The sequence below is a fragment of the Aspergillus versicolor genome (genome assembly GCF_001890125.1).
Source record: "Aspergillus versicolor CBS 583.65 unplaced genomic scaffold ASPVEscaffold_7, whole genome shotgun sequence".
In the NCBI taxonomy this organism is placed as follows: Eukaryota; Fungi; Ascomycota; class Eurotiomycetes; order Eurotiales; family Aspergillaceae; genus Aspergillus; species Aspergillus versicolor.
This window is the reverse complement of record NW_024467530.1, coordinates 380,871-399,924: the sequence shown is the minus strand read 5'-3', so window position 1 is coordinate 399,924 and position 19,054 is coordinate 380,871. Positions and strand designations below refer to the sequence as shown.

Below are 19,054 nucleotides of genomic sequence, written 5' to 3'. Positions count from 1 at the left end.
GTGGATGGATGGTCTTATAATCTATATAGACGGGATACCGCCAACCCTAACTCCATATATATAAAATAGAACGTCTGGGGTATTTACGTCCGATCCGATGTCTGGGCCAAGATCTTTGGACCGGTCAGCCCTGATGCTAAATCCGATGCGGGGAATTATTCGGAGCTCGATATCCGACGGCATTTGACGTCGTTCAAGTCATTAATGTGCATGCGTCGCCATTATTGAGTGACCAACATTTGTCCAACGACCATGTCGCAACTTCCGTCTATCCGCTGGGGAATCTTAAGTAAGAATTTGATCCTAAATAAACAACACTCGCTAATTGAACAGCGACCGGCAAGATCGCCTCCTGGTACGTCTCTGACCTCGTCTTGCCTCGCCCCGACGCAAAAGTCCGCCATGTCGTCCAAGCGATCGGGACCTCAGATGTGAATAGAGGGAAAACATTTGCGCAGCAATACTGTCCTGACGAGAACCCCAAAATCTACGGTCACTATGAGGACGTCTACGCCGACCCAGACGTCGACATTGTCTACATCGGAACACCCCACGCCTTTCACAAGAAGAACTGCCTTGACGCGATCGCAGCGGGTAAGCATGTTCTCTGCGAGAAGCCGTTCACCCTTAACGCCCGCGAGGCAAGAGAGGTCTTTGACGCAGCCCGACAGAAAGGCGTGTTCATTGCTGAGGCGATGTGGCTTCGTCATCGCCCGCTGACCAAGACTCTCCAGCGCGTTTTACACGAGGAAAAGGCTATTGGTGATATATTCCGCGCAACTTCGTCCTTTGGAGGGTATATGGATGTCCCCAATCTGCCGCTGGACAAGTACTACCGCCAGAATGCGATGGGCGCGGGCTCGCTACTGGACATGGGGATCTACTCTTTGACCTGGGTGATGCTGAGTCTCGATCCTGAGCTCACAGCAGACCGTGCAAAGCCGACGATCCTGGCAGCGCAAACTCATTGGGAGGATATCGAGATCAACACCAGTGCGATTCTTCAGTATCCGTCCACGGGCAGACAGGGTATCCTCACCTCTACAACGCTGGAAAACGGCAACCCCGACCTGCTTGCCCGGATCCATGGCACTTCTGGGTCTGTTGAAGTCCACGGTGAATCTCCCTCACATCCGCTGGCGTTCACCGTCTATCCACCCTTTGGAGGAGAGTCGGGCCTAAACGTGGACCGCGGCCAGGGCAAGACGTACGACTTCCGGCATCCTGGGCGGGGATTCCAGTTCCAGGCGGACAATATTGCGCTGGATGTATTGAATGGACGATTGGAGAGTTCTATTATTCCACATGCTGAGACTATGCGGGTGATGGAGATTATGGATGAGATCCGGCGGCAGGGAGGGACGAAGTATCCAGTGGATTAGCAGAGCGCAGTATTATTTTTCAGCCAAGTATTCTGTTCACCACAATCTGTTTAATTTCCACTATCATTGCTGCTATCCTCGTACTGTATATGGAACGTCCTTCTCGGTCCATGATTCCGATGCGTGGTCGGAAAAGCATCTCCGTGGTATGGCTTATGTCTACGGCGATTGGGTATGCCACACCGTATAGTACGTTCAATCCGACCATTTCCTTCTCCATTCAGATGGGTAAATGGTTGCTAACGTGGTTATTTTAGTGGTTGATGTCGGTTCTGGAAGGCCGGGCTGTAGGCAAAAGTGTTCATTGCTTGGGGAGGCTTCTGTCTCTTGTCTTCGGTTTTTGCTTACTATTTTGTGTACGAGACAAGGGGCTTGACACTGGAGCAGGTGGATGAGATGTACAATCAGATTACGAGGGCTTCAGAGTCACCGAAGTTTGTGTTGACTGTTGTCTTTCCTGAGATTCAGCATCTGAGTGCTAGTGAGAAGAAGGAGCATGGTGCTGTTCATGTCGAGGACTCATCTTGTGAGCGAGCTTTGTAGGCTCACAGACGGATCCTCCTCTCACAACCTGTGTACATGAGAAGGCCGCATTTCTCCCCTCCATAGTCTGTAGTACTTTTACCTCGTGCTCATGCATCTATATACAGGGACATAGTGTACGCTGTCTTGACTGAGCGCGACCTGTGCCACAGCCTTCTAAGTCCACCTGGCCCGGGTATATATCAGTGAAGACACGATGGATGGGCATGCTTGCTGAGGGCAATTCTTTCCTCTGACACGGACAGAATCAATCCAGAATTACAATTGCCTTCTTGGTGACAATATCCCCACCTGCTAATCCGCTACCAGGCCTGTTCCTGGAAGCACTAAATGCCTCGCCTATGGCTTTTACCTTACGGAGACCCTCCGGCTCGCCGTCTTGAAGGCGGTGCGCCACCACCATGCCATGAACACAGAGTTTAATCTGTCGTCTCGTCCCATTGTCCAAGTCCGATAATAGGTATTGGTTGTCTGTTGTGTCGTGTGCCTCCATGGTTTCATGGTTGAATGGCTCGCCCGGATTGAACTGGATGACTTCATAGCGCACTCCGTCCGGTGGGAGGCTCTTAGCTCTAAAAGAGAATGCCTGCAGGAACAGGTTGTGCATAACTCGGAATAGATCATCTTTTATTACCCTCAGCTTTGCGGGGTCGAGAAGGGGCCCCAGAACCTCGATTGTATACTGTTGTAGTTCCTTTACGTGGCCAGCTAGGAAGCATGTCTCAAACTGCGCGTCGTGTTGCACCATGTGCAGGAGAGCAGCCTTGTGAAATATTCCAGCGAACTCGTTACCGGCTGCTCGTGGCATACAGGTTATGCTATTGTCAGAAATGCAAACACGCAGTGCAAGTGAAAAGAGCAGTGGTGACTCGGTACTCACAGGCGTGTTGGATAGCCCGTTGGTAGGCTCGTAGCAGGAATCCCTCGGTGTGCAAAGCTCCCCATATCTCAGAGCATAATATCTGATCACAGACTATGCGGAACAGGATTGCCCGGAAGGCTAACTCTGGCATTAGTCGTAATGCTCTGTTGTTATGACCTGTGATCTTTAATAGATCTCGAAGCTTGGGGTCGACCGCGGAACGGCGAGGCGTTTTGTCAGGGGGGTGTACGGAGCTTGATAGCAGGTCTGCAGCACTAACAATGCCGCGTTTGATGGCCTCCATTGCATCGCCAATGCTTGACACATTGGTCGGAAGGTCTATATCGCCGGCTTCTAAACGAAGCCTCTCTTGCTCGAAGTACCTGCTCAGGGTTCTTTCAAGATCCCTAATGAAGCTTACCTGGTCGCGTATTTCGCGGTCTTTACTGCGTAACAAGCTTTCCTCCGTTTCAGCCGACGCCGGTGTAGTTTCAGCGGCGCTGGATAGCAGCCGGTTCTTCAGATCAACCTTGACGCTTTCCAAGTGTTCGACCTCGGCCCGGAGCCGGCGAGTTTGCTCGGACTCCGCAAGAGCATATAGATCATTTTCAATCCTTAGGCGGGCTATCTCTCGCCTCATCTCGGTCTCGGTTTCTTGTTTGAACGACCGATTCTTTTCGAGTGCCCTCCGCTTGGGCTTTTGCTCGCCCTCCGGTCCGCGTCTTGCGGAATCTTCTGGAGGTCCCCTTCGCCTTCCCGGCAAAATATTCTGTTCTTTCACATCGTATAGCCCCCATGATTGCCGCGGCTCGGAGGTCTCTCCAGGGGCGAGCATCGCCCAGCCCTTCATACCGCGAGTGCGAGCGGGGACCACAACCTCAACCCGAGCGCCAGGACCCGGAACTCGGTATTTATCCTTCGGCATGACTGGCGTGGGATACGCTCAATTGGACGGAAAGGTGGATTGGGTCTCGGAAGGATCGGAGGTGGTTGTTTGATGTCCGTTTGTGCACCGCTATCCGTATCGTCGAGGAAGGGGAAATGAGACCGAGCTGCCCAGGGGGCAAGGAGCGGTCAGTTGGAAGTCCGGCGATTGAGTGGCTAAGCCGACAAGGGAGCCGAAAAATGTGGCGGGCCCATCACGCGACGGCCCCCATTGACAGGGATGCCGGAGCCCTTCCGCTGTTGGAACCTGGTGCATAGGCAGCAAGGCGGACTTTGCTGTGCCTTGATTGGGTGTGCACCAGACTGCCTCGGGGGGCGGATTTGACGGGGCACAGCACGGAAGCCCGCTGGGCTGCAATAAATCGCAGTGGCCGCCCATCTCTCAACCGTGCAACTTCTATTTCTGTGCCTTGCGGTCCGGCCTCCAATTAGGGTTTTCTTCTGTCTCGAGGACCAAGCCATGGCGAGCCTGCGGAGTCTTGCCTCACGCAAGCGACGCCGCGCATCAACCACCGTTGAGGCCGATGCCGGCGTGCCCGACACCGCTGAAAACCACAGCGGCGACGATGCCAGGATGCTGGATGATGATGCTTCTCCCAGTCAGAGTTTATGGAGTGCGAGCACCAATGGCGACGCGACGGCAGCGGGAACACCCGCCTCCACGTGTGGATCCAGACAGCCTCGAACCAAGTTCATCATCGGCCTCGACTACGGCACCACCTTTTCGTCCGTGTCCTATGTCAAGTTCGATCCCGATAACCCACCCCTGACCCTGCGCGGCGAGCAGATCCGTTCCGTCACACATTGGCCAGGGGCTGCTAACCGCTCGCGCAATCCCGATGTCCCCAGCGAGAGTTGGTATCTCGGGGATCAATTCCACTGGGGCTACGGGGCTCGCAAGGCTACTATGGCGAGTGATGACGACAATCTAGACTGCAGAAACCGGATTATTCAATATGCGAAGTTGCTCCTTCCTGGGGACCAGAAGGATACCAGGGGCCCCCGCCAGGAGCTGAAGAGAACGTTACACAAGGCGAAAAAGGACGAAGTGGATGTGACCAGGGATTACCTCTTTGAGGTGATGGCGCATACCAAGAAGTTCTTGGGGGATAGGGAAGGGCTTGATGCCGGGTGCGAGGTGGAACTCGTCCTCTGCGTCCCTGCTGGATGGCCGCACAAAGCCATACGTACCATGCAGGAAATTTTGCTGGATATCGCACGTCGACTCGAACTGGGTGACCTTGCTCCTCCATACGTTCTTAATGAGCCTGAGGCCGCTGCTGCCTATATTCTCGAAGCGGGATCGGGAACGGAAAAACTGACTGTAAGCCCTTAGCCCTAGCCTGCACTGTTCCGTGGAGCATATTGACTCGTACAAAAGGCAGGCGAGGTTTTTATTGTCTGCGACGCCGGTGGTGGTACCGTGGTAAGGCCTACGGTGTATCCCATTCTACGCTCAGCGGTGTAACGGAAATATCAGGATGCGATCACGTACAAGGTCGACCAGGAACGACCGTTTCGGGTGCAGGAAGTTGTCTCGCCCACGGGTAAGCACAAGCTAGCCGGGTGACAATCCTGCCTATTCCTAAGATCGCTGACCTCCAAACAAGGGAGCAATTGTGGCTCAAGCTATGTAAACCAAGCTCTCAAAGAAAAGGTTATCAACCGGATTAAAAGCACCCCCTACAAATCGCTGCCCGGGGCGTCAGTGGAGTATACCATCGAAAATTGGCTCATGACCACGTTTGAATATGATATTAAACGAGAATTTCTACCCGAGGACGGATTAGAGGGAAACATGGTACTGGCCGTTCCTGGTCTTCGGAGGAATGAAAAACTGGGATTTGGGAGTGGAACCATCCATATTGCGAGGTCCATCAAATCCGCACCCCATAAGATATACGCTAATGATCTCTATAGACGCGAGGTTGCAAGCCTTTTCACGTCCAGCTTGCAAGGTATAAGCAAACTCATCAGCCAGCAGATCAGGGCTGTCGCAAGCAAAGGCCTGAATGTTGAGGTATATGCGAGCCACGCTCTAGGGCAAGCAATCATTCCTTCCTTGCGAGCTATGCTGATGCGCCATGTATAGAAGATACTCCTCACCGGCGGCTTCTCAGAAGCCCCAATTTTCCGTGCGCATATAGAAGCGGAATTCAAGGGTTTGAAGCCGATGTATGCGCCCAAGCGTCTGTGAGTCGGTACCGAAACTTGGTTTAAAGCTCAATTCACTCACCGTACCCAGTGATCCCACTGTCGCTGTTTCCCACGGCGCAGTCTTCCGTGCAATGAACAAAGCGGACGGCCCTAAGCGAATAGTGCAGTCAAACTTTGGATTCCTCCAGATAGAAGAGCGCAATCTCAGGCTGCCAGCCCATAGGATGGCGACCCCGCTTGATGGAGACTTTGATGGCAAGATGTATATAGATAACGTTCTAGACTGGGTGATAAAAAAGGTAGGATTTTGCTCTTCTTCCGGTCTGTCCGGCCACCTGGAGCCCACCGCTAATGGACACAGGAATTTGTATTGAGCAAGCACCAGACATTCCGAACTCGGAATTGGCAGGTCTTCGGTGTCAATAAGGAGCTCATCATTTATCAGAAAATTTGGGTGTCTGATTTTGACAACGCCCGCGATCATTACCAAGCGCATAGCAAGTTCAATAAAGGTGATTCTTCACGCTCACATTTCTCTTTGCCCACAGCTGACACTGCACCGTAACCAGGCGCCGAGGTTTTCGGAATGCTGCAAATAGACTTGGAGCCCGTCAGGGAAGAGGGGCGGCTCGAGGTCAAGTCGGGCCCCCGTGGAGACTACTACGAGATTCATTACGAGCTGGCCATGGAGGTCGATGGGAGAAATCTGACTGTAAAGGCTCTATGTCCACCCGGTGGGCAGTGTCGCGCAGAGACCCAGCTTTGTATTGCTGCGGCGTTCATTCCCGGCACCGATTGAAGCATCCAAATATGACACCCGATGTCACTGTTGTGCTTCTGTCTGGCTCTGACGCAGATTGGCGGTTGCTATGATTCAGGCTTACTCGTTCTCCATCGGATCTCCCTCGGATTCATCGCTGGATAGTATAATAATAGGAGAGTCCTCAGTCTCCCCGGGCCACATCGGCTGCAGTGGGTGTAACTCGAGTGCTATTATCCAGTCATGCAATAGCTCTACGCTACCTGAATTATGCCAACGGCGCCGAGTGCTTGTCGATCTGTTCAAATAGCCAACGTACTGGGACAGTGGGCGATCGGGGTTTAAGGGTAGAGCGGAGTAGTGCAGCCCGTATTCAGATAGCTCCTTGACCACACCGGCGGTGTTGGATGGGCTAAAGCTATATCGCGTTAAAATGTAAAGGCAATATCTTGGTCCATATCCCGGTGCGTCCAGCCGGTCCACCAATGCACATCCGTTGGTATCCTGGCATATGGGATCCAGTTGTGGCCACAGACAAGGCTCGGTGCTGTGCATGGGCTGCGTCGTCCTTTTCGACGAGGTATGTATAAGCAGATCTGTACTATGCATGTCGATTGCACCGTAAATCTCATGAATAACCTCCAATATCTGCAATGTGTCATCTAATGCAAACCCGACCGACGAGTTGTTGGCCTTGTCAAGACGCCACTGTGCTGGGATTTCTCCGGGGCTCCGGGAATACGAACTTGTCAGGGAGACCATTCCTATAGCTGCTGTCAGATTGTTTCCTATAGTCTGTGCTTTTATTGATGCCATGAAGCCTTCAATTGTGGATGCTGCGACCGTGGGTATGGTACGGATCGCTCTTTCAAGCGAGGCATGCTGACTAGGTAGCTCATCCCGAGATAGCATTAGTTGAATCGCTTCCTCGGATATTGCAAGACAGCTTAATTGCTGCGTAGGGGTCCAATCATCCGCCACGTGGAGGAGGATTGCGATTCTGACGTAGAAGACTCCTTGCAGTGTGGATTCTTGATCTGCCCCTGTCCATCCATGCTGGATGCGTGACAAGGTATCACCAGTAACCCGCCATGATCTTGTCAAATTGCGCAGGATGGTCGACACGGCTACAGATGCCGTGAAGGAAGTCATAAAGGTTTCGATGTTTGCCGTCGTTATCTGCAGTGCTAAAAACCGAGCTTCGACAGCTGCAGCATCCCTTACCACACCGAACGATAGCCGGTCATCAATATTCGGGCCCAGACTCTGAGAGTTGTCTCCATCAGGGTCGGCTGTGCCAATTCGAATTGAGTCTTGGGAGAATGAGGCGAGCCTCGATGCCCTTCTTTCGATTGTGGAGAATATATCGGGATCGAAAGACTGCATCTCGCGCGCTGCCAGGAAGCTCAGCTGATTTATGATAGAAGGTCTGTATCCGTCCCGCGCCCAGTCAAAAATATAATCGACAATAAGCAGAAGCTGCAGTGCACTGCTCTGATAGCAAATATTGCCCTGCCACAGGTCCAGGATACACTGCCCTCGTCAGTTGGCTGTACTGGACATCGCCCTGTACGGCTGGTGAGCTACTTACATATTTAGGATCAAGCCCCGTAGCATCGCTTATGAAGCTGCCCTTTACATACCAGTCCTGACCATGCCAGCCGAAAAACCACACTACGGGTTCCGTTATCCAACCGGTCTCAGCGTCGGTGGCCGGGCGAAGTTGGTCTTGAACCCTTAGTAGCCTTTCTATGGCAAAGGCTGATTGCATTTCGACCCCGGCCGAGTCCCCAGAAGTGTCGGACTTTGCTTCAATGAGAAGAAATGGAAATAATAATGGTTCACGACTGGGCTTGAACGGTGAAGCCTCAAGGGTATCACGAAGTACCTTCTCTTCACCATCATCGGAGACACGCCCGTCAGCTGAATCCAATAACGCTTTGAGGTTATCTGTTTCAATCAATCCGTACACCCTGTCGGGCAGTTCGTACTTCTTCTTATTTCGCCCACCAGACTGGATGGGTAGGGGCGGGTTATAGTGGATGGAAGTCTCGGACCGATCAGAGAAGATCATATTGACCCCGTGGAAGTCCCTATACTACGCATTAGCTGCGTTCACCTGCCTTTCCCATCTATGGCTTTACCGGTTCTGACTCAGTCCCTCTGGGCATCGGCAGGGCATGCGGTTCCTGCGCCGTTCGTCCAACGATAACGCTTGCTCCTCCGTTGATTCTACTGCGGCCTCAATCTCAGAGCGCCACAGTCTATCACGACAAGTCGGACTAGGGCGGTCAGTCTTAGACATTTTGTGTAGGATGGTATATGTGAAGGAAAGCTCTAACCAGGATACTTCGACCGTGAACCGGTGGAGGACTTCATGTTCCAGAGAGGCCCTCCAGCTACGTTCGTTTTTCCCCTCGCCCCTGCACCTGGCCGCAAGGACTGCCAATTTAGCTGCCCTTGGTTTAATTTGCCCTCTCCATGGCTTCTCGTTTGAGTCGCCTGTGTTTCCGGCATTGAAATCCCCAAATATCGATTTCCCTAATGTGGTTATATCGTGGAACAGCTGGCGACGAGTTTCTGGCCAGTGGCTCGGCCAGTTCTCGGATTCGATTGGCCCTAAATACTTAATTCCCTTGCGGTCTGCATGTCTATGTCGACTTTGATATTCGGCTGGTGCCATGGGAGCCATGCTGAACCAGTGCCTTCCTTGTGCTGCGGTGCTGAGTGTCCGATGGTCTGCAGGAAGGCTTGAATTCTCAATCTCAGCCCCCTGGGTGCCCCGCTGTCAAAAGTACCATCCACATGCGCCGCTCCAGGAATGCGGTCTCTGAACTAATAGAATCAAACGTTAGCCGCCCACATTCCCAGAGAGCGCGTAGTGCCATTTCTGGTGGAGCGCTACGCCATGGGTTTCCACCGCCGTACTTGCTGGAATTGAATATGCAAATGCCATGACATGGAAGATACTATTGGATGTTAAGGACCAGCCGTTTCAGAAATGTCGAGTTGATATGCTCTTTTTCATTGAGTTCAATACAGAAACAACAGTTGATGGCATCAAAGGCTGTGGGGAGGTTGTATACAGCCCTAGCATCGCTGTTTCAATTTCAGCGCTGGACTATGGTATATACCTCTATGGTAGTGCATAGTGACCAGCTCATTCGTCTCTTCGTAGGCCTTGTTCTCTCCCTAATACCTTACGCGTGATGCTACCCTACCAATAATAGCGATACTTGCTCTCCCGCCCATCAGTATATACAGAGTCGCCATTTGTCAACGTCCGTTCGATTCGCCAATTCGCCCACTTGAATGCAATTATCTGCAGCAGTGTCACGGCGAGCCAGACTGCGCCGAGAGAGATACACGCAATCCATGCGGTCCGATACTGGGGAGCGTCGCTCTAAATTATATCTGTAGATTGGCTCTGCATGCACACCGTATGGGAAAGGAGCCAACGCACAGCCCTGAACACTTGGTTGCCGTACGTGCCACCTAGGTTTGAACAGCCGACTAATAACCTGTCAGTAATGCGGATAACGGCAGTCTGGGGCAGCGAGAATTAAAAGGCCTTACTGTATACTGCGTACGCGACGGCTCGCTTCTGTGGCGTTGCAAAATTCCGAGATAACCAGGTTACGTTAATTGGCTGCCACCCTCTACCGACCGATGTTATAAGTCATTATCTGTGAAAACAAATTGCGTGTGAAATACTTACGGGGCGGCCTGGGTAATCAAGTACGCTGCGTAGAAGGACCACGAGCTCTCGGAGTGCACTGGGAGGGACTGCGAGTTTTTATCAGTCCACTAACCCGGCTGAAACTGTTTGATACGAAAGTAGACTGGAGAGACATGGGAACGTACATAAAGCGCAATCAGACCGGCGAGCGTCCACACGCCCGCAAAGAGAATAGGGTACCCAAACCGATTATATCGATCGACGATGGCGGATAGCCCAATACCAAAGATCGCAGATAGCAGACTCCCCGGGGCATTGAGAAGGTTTGCACGGATACTACTGAAGCCGAGGGACTTGATTATGGTAGTTCCCCAGGTGCTTAAGCCATTGACGCTCTGGAGGCCTGATAGGCAGGTTATTAGGTATGGCCAGGTGGCCCAGTGGAAGAGGACGTCGGTTCTGTGTAAGTCAATTAGGATGGAAGAGCAGATACAAGGGCCGGAGGGCACTAACATATCCTTCCAGCTGATTTTGAGCTTCGATCCGGCTGCATGGTGATCAGACCTTCGTGCTTGACGTGCGGTAAGGATATCGGCTTCATGCTCGTTGAGCCATCCTCGTACTCGGATTAGACCACCAAACACGTTTCCTGTGTGGTAGGGAGACTTGGGTACTAAAGCCAGAGCTAAGACTCCCACAACTATAGTTTCACACTGTCAGCGCTGTAGCAGGCTGGGGATTGAGAAGGCGACCGCTCACATATTGTAGATACGCCACAGATGATAAATATCCTTGTCAAGGTCCCGTTAAAAGGGTCCTGACTACAATCAGAAACAGACTTACCATTGCCACCCCATAAGCCCTCCCTTCCCATGTAGGGTCAGAGCACCCGCTGAAATGAGTGACCCAAATGCCGCAGAAATGGACGGTCCAAGGAAGAACACCGCCGTACGCTTCGTCAGCTCGTCCGGCGCATACCATCTTGACAATGTGTACAGCCCTCCCGGGATGAACCCACTCTCTGCGAGCCCTAGAAATAGTCGTGCGACATACCACCCACCAGCATTGGTGACCTGCGACTGGAGCACCTCGACAAAGCCCCAGGCAATGACTTGGCCTGGAATCCAGTAATGCGGGCCTATGCGATGCAGCACGATCTGCATAAAAGAACAGTCAAGATGGATCAATTCGGAATAGAACGGGGGTCGGGGAGACTCACGTTGGAGGGGATCTCGAGAAGGACAATGCCTAGCCAGAGAAGGGAAACTCCTGTATTGGCCTGGTCGTGGGTCATGGATGTATCGTGTAGAAAGGTCGAGGTCAGCACGCCCGATACGTTTGTGCGGTCAATGGCCATCCAGGTAAACATCAACTGCCATGAAGGTTAACATGGATATGCAATAGGATATTCTGTGTGTGACCGACGGCGAATATGGGGAGGAAGAGGATATCCAACTTTCGGACAATGCGGGCTTCTTCTTCTGCAGTCCTTTTATGCGAACGTGGTCCCCATTCTTGAGGATGGAATGGGAGAGCGTTGTATCTGCCTCTGGGTCGGTTTTACTGATATTCGCGCCTGTGCTTGTATCATAATTAACTGGCTCAATGCTCAAGTCGACCCTTGTCTTATTTTTGGAATCCCTGTTGGCAGGGGCATGCTCTTTTGACATTGTGTGGTACAGCTTGCTCTGCAACCGTGCTCGCTGGAGCGCGTCGAAGTCGTAGGGATGTAAAATAAACACCCAACCTGTGAAGGCACGGAAAGGACGGCATATGTAAATTAACAAATGCAATGGCGGAACTTTGGAGTAGGATGATGCTTTCGCGTAAGCCGTCGCCCTATCCAGACTGTCTGTCGTGGATGATAACGCCATATCAACCCCAGTCCACACCATCTGCGACCATCAGTTCCGCACTCTGCCATATAACGGACGCTGTATTTCAAATCGGGGTCGTTCTTCCAGCCCCTAATAAATCTCAGGACAATGCCGTCTAGTCTCCCCACAAAGCCTCTTCCAGTGTATTATATCGGCCATGCTGGTGTAGGGCTGCTTTTCGACGATCGACCCGTCACCCAATCCGCGCGTGCCAATTTAAGGGACATTGGAAGAGAGATTCTTTCCATCTCCCCGCGTCCAAAAGCAATTATTGCCTTTAGTGGCCACTTTGAAGCGGGCGAGATTCACGGGCCGGGTGTGATTGAGGGTGAGTCTCCCGACGAGTATCAGACCTTTTGAGACACTAAGAATGTCACAGTCAATGTCAAAAAGAACACATACATCCAAGTGAGAACGGCAGCCTATACCGGAGACTAATGTTGACCATCTCAGCACGACTTCGTGAATGACTTCCACGACTCCAGACCGTCAGTTTATGAGTATGACTGGCCGCATCACGACGCCCCAGATCTAGCAGCGGATGTGTGGCGGCACCTGGTTAGGGAAGGGATCAAAGCTAAACGCGTAGAACGAGGAGTTGATCATGGTATATGGGTGCCATTTAAAGTCATGTTTCCCGAGGAGAGGCCATTGGATGTGCCCTTGATCCAGGTTTCTACGTTTCATGGCTACGACCTCGCCAGCCAGATTCGTCTGGGTGAGGCCATCCAATCATTACGGTAGGTTGGCCTCGATTTGTATTAGAATCGCCGTTGCAACGAACTGACGAATGTACCTAGACACCATGGCTATCTTATTATAGGCTCCGGCATGGCTGTGCACTCCTTCGCTTCTATCCAGGAGATTGCCGATGCGGCAGATGATGAGCAGAGAAAGATCGTACGGGCAAAGGTCCTCGCCGAGTCCAGGTCGTTTGATACGCATCTGAGACGGGCAGTGACGAAGAACAACGCGAAAGAGAGGAGGGAAGCCCTGCTAAAACTAGAAGGCCTGCACGAATTTCGCCGCTCCCATCCTACTGTTGAGGTATGCTGCGTTCATAATCAGAGTAACCGTCACTAACATTGGATACAGCACTTCACGCCTCTCCTTGTCGCTGCTGGGGCGGCTGGGGATGCAGAGGTGGTTCTGCTCGGTGTTGACTTGGTCGAGCCAGGAATGTCCTATCTTAACTTGGGTTTTTATTAAAATCCCTGTCTTCATCGGTGGTTGTTCCGCTTCTGCGTCCAACGAAGATGCAGTTTCTTTCAGCTATGCGCATCTGTTGTCACAGGTGGTGCTGATCTCGGGATTCTTGACGCGTCATTGCAGGAGCTTCACGCAAGCTGAAAGGTCTTGCGAGGCTAAAGCCCTTGGGAGGCCTAATCTGTTGACCGACAAGGTGGCCTAAACAGTCAGCTGCGAATATAAATTTGGTACCTACTAGCACTATTCAAACGTACTCTTGACCAGTCCATATCTATTATTGCACTTTAGACTACAATGCATTCCCTCACTCTTTTGGGTCTCTCTATCCTCCCACTGGCCTCAGCAATATGCCCAGGGTACAACTACGCATTCTTCAACACCGGCGACGGCTGGTTTTATACGGCAAATACCGCGTGCAAGGCAGAGGTGGCCAGCAACTGTGGCAACATCTGTACCTGTAGCTTCTTCGGCTGTTCCCCAAGCGGCTCCGTGAATGCCGTACAAGTCAACGGCCTCTGGTATAACTGCCGCGACGATGCCAGCAAGGGTAGTTGTGGACCAGAGAACGGCTTTGCACCTCCTCCCCAGCTTGCAAATCGAGCTCCTGAGAGCTGCTGCCGGAATGACGGTAACAGGAATTTGGAAGAAGGCCTCATTGGGAAGCGGCACGCGAGCGCTATCAGCGATACGAACTCCCTGCTTGACCGTCACGCAGAGGAGTATGAGCAGGCCACCGACCAGGATCGGATTGCGCTGCGATCTCGACAGGAGGCGGAGGTGGAAGAGGCGATGAAGCGGGAAGTCGAGGCTGCGGCTTTTGACAGCGTTTAGACATTCACCCTGTACTCTGATCGGAGTGTGGATGTGCTGTTGCTATGGACTGAATTTCATACGTTTCTAGGCCATTCCGTAATATCCTTCATTCTTAGTTTGCTTGTTCGTTTGATGTGATCTATCAGTCGAGGTATACAACGAAGATTCTCCTGAATTTGTGTGTAGCAGCGTATGTGGATATATCATTTCCCCAGGTAGTGGCGTGCGAGCCCTCCAGACAGCCTCCACCTATCTGCGCCATAAGGGTCCTGAAAACTCTAACGTAGGAGGCCTAACCGCCATACTTCTTCAGAACCTTGCGAGGGCCCCACTATAAGCCTCCATCATGTCGGCTGTGCTGAGCGTGGCACCCCAGATGAGGCTTGCCAAGTGTTGATCGATTTAATTCTTGGGCTTTAAGAGAGATCAGAGTCTTGGACCTTGCGAGACCCCCACAACAAGGCGGCTTAAGTCGAGTAACGGTGCCCCATCTGGGTGGCCTGACAGAAGATCTTCGTCAGCTAGCTCAGTGATACATTGCAAGACATACAATGTTGCTATTAATTGTCGAGACACGTACCAGCGCTGCTGGCATGGCGTCCCGCCTAATATCAAGATGTAGTATAAAAGGGCTGCGCAGACAGAGTTGAAACTCATCACTACAAGAATTCCCAAACACAATATACCAGCTCTCCACTACATTTATATACCTACAATTCATTCAAAATGCACTATTCAAAACTCCTATCCCTCCTCCCCCTCCTCCCCCTCGCCACGGCAATCTGTCCAGGCTACAACTACGCCTTCTTCAACGACGACGACAACGCCATGTTCTACACCACCACCACAGACTGCGTAGTCGTCAAAGGCGAGCCATGCACCAACGTCTGCATGTGCGAGTGGTGGGGCTGCGGCCCTGGAGGCTCCGTCAACTCCGTCAAAGTCAACGGCCTCTGGTACAAGTGCCGCAACGACGCGAACAAGGGCAAGTGTGGGCCGAATGAGATGTCGCAGGTTGCGAACAATGCGCCAGAAAGCTGCTGCCGTAATGATGGTTCGAGGAACTTGGCCGAGGGGCGTATTACGAAGCGTCATGCGAGTGTTATTGATGAGACGAATGCGATTTTGGACCGTCATGTGGAGGAGTATGAACATGCGAAGAGGAGTGGGTTGGATCTGGATGAAGTGCGTCGGCAACAGAAGGTGGAGGTTGCTGAGGCTATGGGAAGAGAGGAGGCTGTTGCAGGAGTTTTCTAGATTCTACTACCTCTACCAAAATGTCTATCTGCTTATTGCTCTGGCATTGGAGTGGGGTCGGTATGTGCATGATTATCTCATTATGTATGTAGAGACACTTTATGAATCCTACACGACGGTTATGGCGATCCTGCAGTACGTTGGAATTTATTAACTCAAGTTATATAATTCTTACAAGCGCGGAATTAAATTATTTCTGGAGCCCTGTTACTAATTCATTTTGTTTTCATTCTATTCTCGGTAAGAAACGGAGTGTGAGTTAAGATATATATATTACCACGTATTGCACGAACTGACTAAACAACAAATTAGAAATTAAAAAGAAATATCCACGCATTGCACTACGATAATAATATTATCTATGTATTCTAGGACCCAAGAAAATCTTTACAAGGTGAATATTGAGGAAACGCTATACCGCTGGACCAAAGGCTATGGGGGTCAGGCAGCTCTTTCCGGCAAATATGGGATAGTACATTCTCGAGTCTGCCTGGGCTGTCCAACTTGCTTGACTCAATATTCACAGGACAGAAATTTACAAGAACAAGGCAATATTGATAAATTGTAAACATTAATGAAATTAAGTAACGGTCGACTCTTCAGCCGGTAGAAAGTAACTACGTATATGATATATAAACATTAGAATTATATCCACCCAACACGCAACGGACTAGCCAGCGAACTCGCAGTCTGCTTGTTGCAACTCTATTTGCCCGGGAGGAGAACCTGCTTCTGCTTCTTGATCTGCTCGACGAACTTGATGTCGATCTTGAGCACGTTGGCAACGGTCTCGGGGGGAGTAAGGGCGAGCCACTGCGCGAGGGAGATATCGGCGACGCGGTCGCTCTTGTAGAATTCAAGCCACACGAGCTTCTCGGTGTCGGAGGTGTTCTCGATGTAGTGGCCTATGGAATATAATTAGTGGAGGTGATGTACGAGGTTAAGTAAGACTTGCCGGAGTTGTCAGGGAAGACGGCAGTGTCACCAGCGGAGAAGTCAAAGGTTCGGGACTTGGAGTCGCCAATGAAGACACTGGCGCGGGCAGTGCCCTTGTGGAAGTAGAGCCATTCCTCAGCCTGGAATAATTAGCAGTTGACTTTACATTCAGGGAGGAGACGTACGTTAGGGTGCCAGTGGAGCTCACGGAGACCCTTGGGCTCAAGCTCGACAATAGTGGCAGCAATAGTCTTGGAGATGGGGAAGTTGGTAGAGTCAATGCGACGGAAGGTACCACCGTGTCCTGGAACAGGCTCTGAAGGGTGGTCATAGGTGTGGTACACATAAGAGGCGTTGCCCTTCAGGGTACCCTGGGGAGCGGTCTGTGCCTCCTTGGGGACTGTTCCGTTGAGGATGTAGGGGAACTTCTCAGGGACGTTCTCAAAGACAGACTCGCTGACGTTAAAGTTCTTGGCCAGGATGTCGCGAGGAACGTGCTGCACCCAGTCGTCGACCATGAAGGTGGTTCTGGTCGGTTAGCTGGTGTCTGTGTAGAAGGGACAGTGACTCACCCGATCTTCTCAAAGTCACCATCGTCAAACACAAGGAGATACTCGTTCTGGTCATCCAAGCCCTGAACGTTGTGGGCAACACCCTTGGGGAAGTACCAGATATCACCGGTATTCAAGATCTCGGTTGTCCAGCCGCCGTTCTCGTCAACAGCAGACAGGAGAAGGGAGCCTTCATAGACGAAACCCCATTCAGCCTGTATCACCGTTAACATCAGTCGAACACTTCATGCGTTATACGTACCACTCGGTGCCAGTGAAGCTCTCGGATGGCACCCTTGATCAGATGCTGCTGGGCACCGGCGATGTCGGTACTTTGAGGCAGGTCTGTGACGACCTGCTCCCGAGTCCAACCACCAGGGAAGATGTTGGTCTTTGAGTCGGAGAAACTCCATTTCAGGTTGGGGACGGCGCCGTGGTCGACGGACTGCGCACCGAGGTTATCGGGGTTCTGAAGGTCGATGGCGTGGTTGGTACCACCTGCCATTCATGTTAGACAGTCGTAGATTGACAGACGGAATAGTGACTTACCAAGGATAGGAGCGCCCTTGCCTTTGCCATCAATGGGCTGGCCACTGGGGAACCCGGCCTCACGCTTGACAGGCGAGGGGGTGGCCAGCAGAGAGGGGACGGAAGCAAGTAGAAGGAGAAGCTTGGAATGCATTGTGACGGTTCCTTTGTTAAATCAACAATGCAGAGGGACCCAACTTGAACAGATATATAGGATGCGCGGTGAGTTCTTGGCTGCTGCTTTGGGCGATTGACCAGTATTTACGCTGACTCGGTTCCTGGCCTGAAGAATGAGAGCAAGAGCTGCAAGAATCACAACATCTGTATCTGAGTTGACGACTGCTGAAATATGCAAACCCCGAAATTGGATCGACACGAGAGGCAACTCAAATGAAGGGATGCTCGTTGGATGTGGCTGCCAAACCGGTTCGTGGGCAGCTCACACCATGACAAATTTGAGTAATGAGCGGGCGATCAACAAGCCAAGAATGAGGAGTACAGAATGACGCTATCCGAGGCAGTCGATCGTGGTGGACAGGATCCTGAGCCTTGCGTCGCGGGCGATGTCACCATGATGCCAAGCATGTCGTTATACAACCCTGCCCTTGGCACTCGCTGGTCCCCGCGTTAGTGCTGGTTTAGCCCTCCGATCGGAGGGGCCTCGCCTGGCAAGCGCCTTGGCAGCGCGGATGGTGTTATTCTTCGACGATTCTTGTTCATCTTTATTGAACTCTGTTCCCTGCATCTGCCCTGCAAGTTGAATCCCGACGCCGCGTGGAGCCCGCGACTGCCGTATGACTGGTATACGACATGCACGAGAAACACTACAGACGGCGAGGATTCCCGTTCTCAGACCGGTTAGCCTGTTCCTGGCAGTGGCAAGTCCAGCGCGCAGGAACCAGGCACGGCAGGTCCAGGGCGAGAGCTTGCAGCGAAGCTTGTCCCACCCAAGGCCACTAACTAGGGCTTGCCAGTTGCCACCCTTGCCGGACCACGAACTCCTCACAGCACGGTTCATCGACCCTGAAAGCTGGTAATATCCCGGTTCTGGGCGACGATCCTCTCCAGGGCGCAGGGTCCAACTACGGATACTCTGCCTGTCTGTTGTGTACCTGGGGACTGCCTCGCGGCTGCTTTCCCTCTGCACTAAATCATTCGTATTCGTCATGGATATGACAAACCTCATGTAAACCGCGTGAAAGCATTTTCTGCTTTCGTCTTAGGCATTGTCATGCCGGCATAGCCAAGAAGAGCTATCTCAGTTCCCATCGTACGGTGCTGAGCTATCCCTGCCGTGTCTCTAGCCTGAATCACGACATCCCAAGATGATCAGAGCGTTCGTCCCCGGAACGCACGCCCATTGCCCAGATGACTGCTAGTGTGGGGGATCACGCTATTGCTGAGGCTGTCGAGGCAATGGCAGAGCGCTGCACAGCGCCCATCACATTAAGCCGGCAAACAGGTTGATGGCTGCATTATTCCCGGATACGGTAGACCTGCCAGTCGATCGACATTACTCAAGACACATCGACCGAATCCCGGAAATCGCCATCAG

At 52.0% G+C, this 19,054-nt stretch overlaps 11 protein-coding genes across 11 annotated transcripts; 6 read left to right on the top strand and 5 right to left on the bottom strand.

Moving 5' to 3' along the window:
* Positions 1 to 252: 252 nt before the first annotated feature.
* On the top strand, positions 253 to 1,382 carry ASPVEDRAFT_54270 (Gfo/Idh/MocA family protein; the record flags this gene model as incomplete). Its single annotated transcript, XM_040814908.1, has 2 exons — positions 253 to 289; positions 334 to 1,382. 2 exons carry the CDS (start codon positions 253 to 255, stop codon positions 1,380 to 1,382), a joined length of 1,086 nt encoding a protein of 361 aa, XP_040669779.1.
* Positions 1,383 to 2,172: 790 nt separating this feature from the next.
* ASPVEDRAFT_136404 (uncharacterized protein) lies at positions 2,173 to 3,712 on the bottom strand (the record flags this gene model as incomplete). The annotated part of the gene is made up of 2 exons (XM_040807286.1): positions 2,173 to 2,720; positions 2,806 to 3,712. 2 exons carry the CDS (start codon positions 3,710 to 3,712, stop codon positions 2,173 to 2,175), a joined length of 1,455 nt encoding a protein of 484 aa, XP_040669778.1.
* Positions 3,713 to 4,143: 431 nt separating this feature from the next.
* On the top strand, positions 4,144 to 5,967 carry ASPVEDRAFT_43457 (Hsp70 family protein). The gene is made up of 6 exons (XM_040812828.1): positions 4,144 to 5,056; positions 5,114 to 5,158; positions 5,213 to 5,279; positions 5,343 to 5,604; positions 5,653 to 5,752; positions 5,825 to 5,967. The coding sequence occupies exons 1-6, from the start codon at positions 4,193 to 4,195 to the stop codon at positions 5,927 to 5,929; spliced, it is 1,443 nt and encodes a 480-aa protein (XP_040669777.1). The 5' UTR covers positions 4,144 to 4,192; the 3' UTR covers positions 5,930 to 5,967.
* Positions 5,524 to 6,729, top strand: ASPVEDRAFT_764293 (uncharacterized protein). Its single transcript, XM_040816350.1, has 4 exons — positions 5,524 to 5,604; positions 5,653 to 6,188; positions 6,251 to 6,401; positions 6,459 to 6,729. The coding sequence occupies exons 2-4, from the start codon at positions 5,910 to 5,912 to the stop codon at positions 6,686 to 6,688; spliced, it is 660 nt and encodes a 219-aa protein (XP_040669776.1). The 5' UTR covers positions 5,524 to 5,604; positions 5,653 to 5,909; the 3' UTR covers positions 6,689 to 6,729.
* Positions 6,730 to 6,769: 40 nt separating this feature from the next.
* Positions 6,770 to 9,341, bottom strand: ASPVEDRAFT_54268 (uncharacterized protein; the record flags this gene model as incomplete). The annotated part of the gene is made up of 4 exons (XM_040814907.1): positions 6,770 to 8,182; positions 8,241 to 8,742; positions 8,794 to 8,931; positions 8,992 to 9,341. 4 exons carry the CDS (start codon positions 9,339 to 9,341, stop codon positions 6,770 to 6,772), a joined length of 2,403 nt encoding a protein of 800 aa, XP_040669775.1.
* A 525-nt stretch (positions 9,342 to 9,866) lies between these two features.
* On the bottom strand, positions 9,867 to 11,685 carry ASPVEDRAFT_891270 (uncharacterized protein; the record flags this gene model as incomplete). Its single annotated transcript, XM_040818527.1, has 9 exons — positions 9,867 to 10,052; positions 10,113 to 10,162; positions 10,226 to 10,298; positions 10,414 to 10,491; positions 10,514 to 10,787; positions 10,842 to 11,001; positions 11,027 to 11,028; positions 11,172 to 11,485; positions 11,548 to 11,685. The coding sequence occupies 9 exons, from the start codon at positions 11,683 to 11,685 to the stop codon at positions 9,867 to 9,869; spliced, it is 1,275 nt and encodes a 424-aa protein (XP_040669774.1).
* A 628-nt stretch (positions 11,686 to 12,313) lies between these two features.
* On the top strand, positions 12,314 to 13,414 carry ASPVEDRAFT_85427 (DODA-type extradiol aromatic ring-opening family dioxygenase; the record flags this gene model as incomplete). The annotated part of the gene is made up of 5 exons (XM_040817694.1): positions 12,314 to 12,533; positions 12,585 to 12,613; positions 12,659 to 12,945; positions 13,006 to 13,252; positions 13,301 to 13,414. The coding sequence occupies 5 exons, from the start codon at positions 12,314 to 12,316 to the stop codon at positions 13,412 to 13,414; spliced, it is 897 nt and encodes a 298-aa protein (XP_040669773.1).
* A 294-nt stretch (positions 13,415 to 13,708) lies between these two features.
* Positions 13,709 to 14,245, top strand: ASPVEDRAFT_85426 (uncharacterized protein; the record flags this gene model as incomplete). Its single annotated transcript, XM_040817693.1, has 1 exon — positions 13,709 to 14,245. One exon carries the CDS (start codon positions 13,709 to 13,711, stop codon positions 14,243 to 14,245), a length of 537 nt encoding a protein of 178 aa, XP_040669772.1.
* A 708-nt stretch (positions 14,246 to 14,953) lies between these two features.
* On the top strand, positions 14,954 to 15,484 carry ASPVEDRAFT_30490 (uncharacterized protein; the record flags this gene model as incomplete). The annotated part of the gene is made up of 1 exon (XM_040810360.1): positions 14,954 to 15,484. The coding sequence occupies one exon, from the start codon at positions 14,954 to 14,956 to the stop codon at positions 15,482 to 15,484; it is 531 nt and encodes a 176-aa protein (XP_040669771.1).
* A 590-nt stretch (positions 15,485 to 16,074) lies between these two features.
* ASPVEDRAFT_63516 (uncharacterized protein) lies at positions 16,075 to 18,007 on the bottom strand. The gene is made up of 6 exons (XM_040815683.1): positions 17,521 to 18,007; positions 17,234 to 17,469; positions 16,993 to 17,186; positions 16,606 to 16,948; positions 16,440 to 16,560; positions 16,075 to 16,389 (listed from the first exon to the last, which is right to left on the bottom strand). The coding sequence occupies exons 1-6, from the start codon at positions 17,651 to 17,653 to the stop codon at positions 16,190 to 16,192; spliced, it is 1,227 nt and encodes a 408-aa protein (XP_040669770.1). The 5' UTR covers positions 17,654 to 18,007; the 3' UTR covers positions 16,075 to 16,189.
* ASPVEDRAFT_764212 (uncharacterized protein) lies at positions 17,871 to 18,988 on the bottom strand. Its single transcript, XM_040816349.1, has one exon. It carries the CDS (start codon positions 18,683 to 18,685, stop codon positions 18,089 to 18,091), a length of 597 nt encoding a protein of 198 aa, XP_040669769.1. The 5' UTR covers positions 18,686 to 18,988; the 3' UTR covers positions 17,871 to 18,088.
* Positions 18,989 to 19,054: the final 66 nt, after the last annotated feature.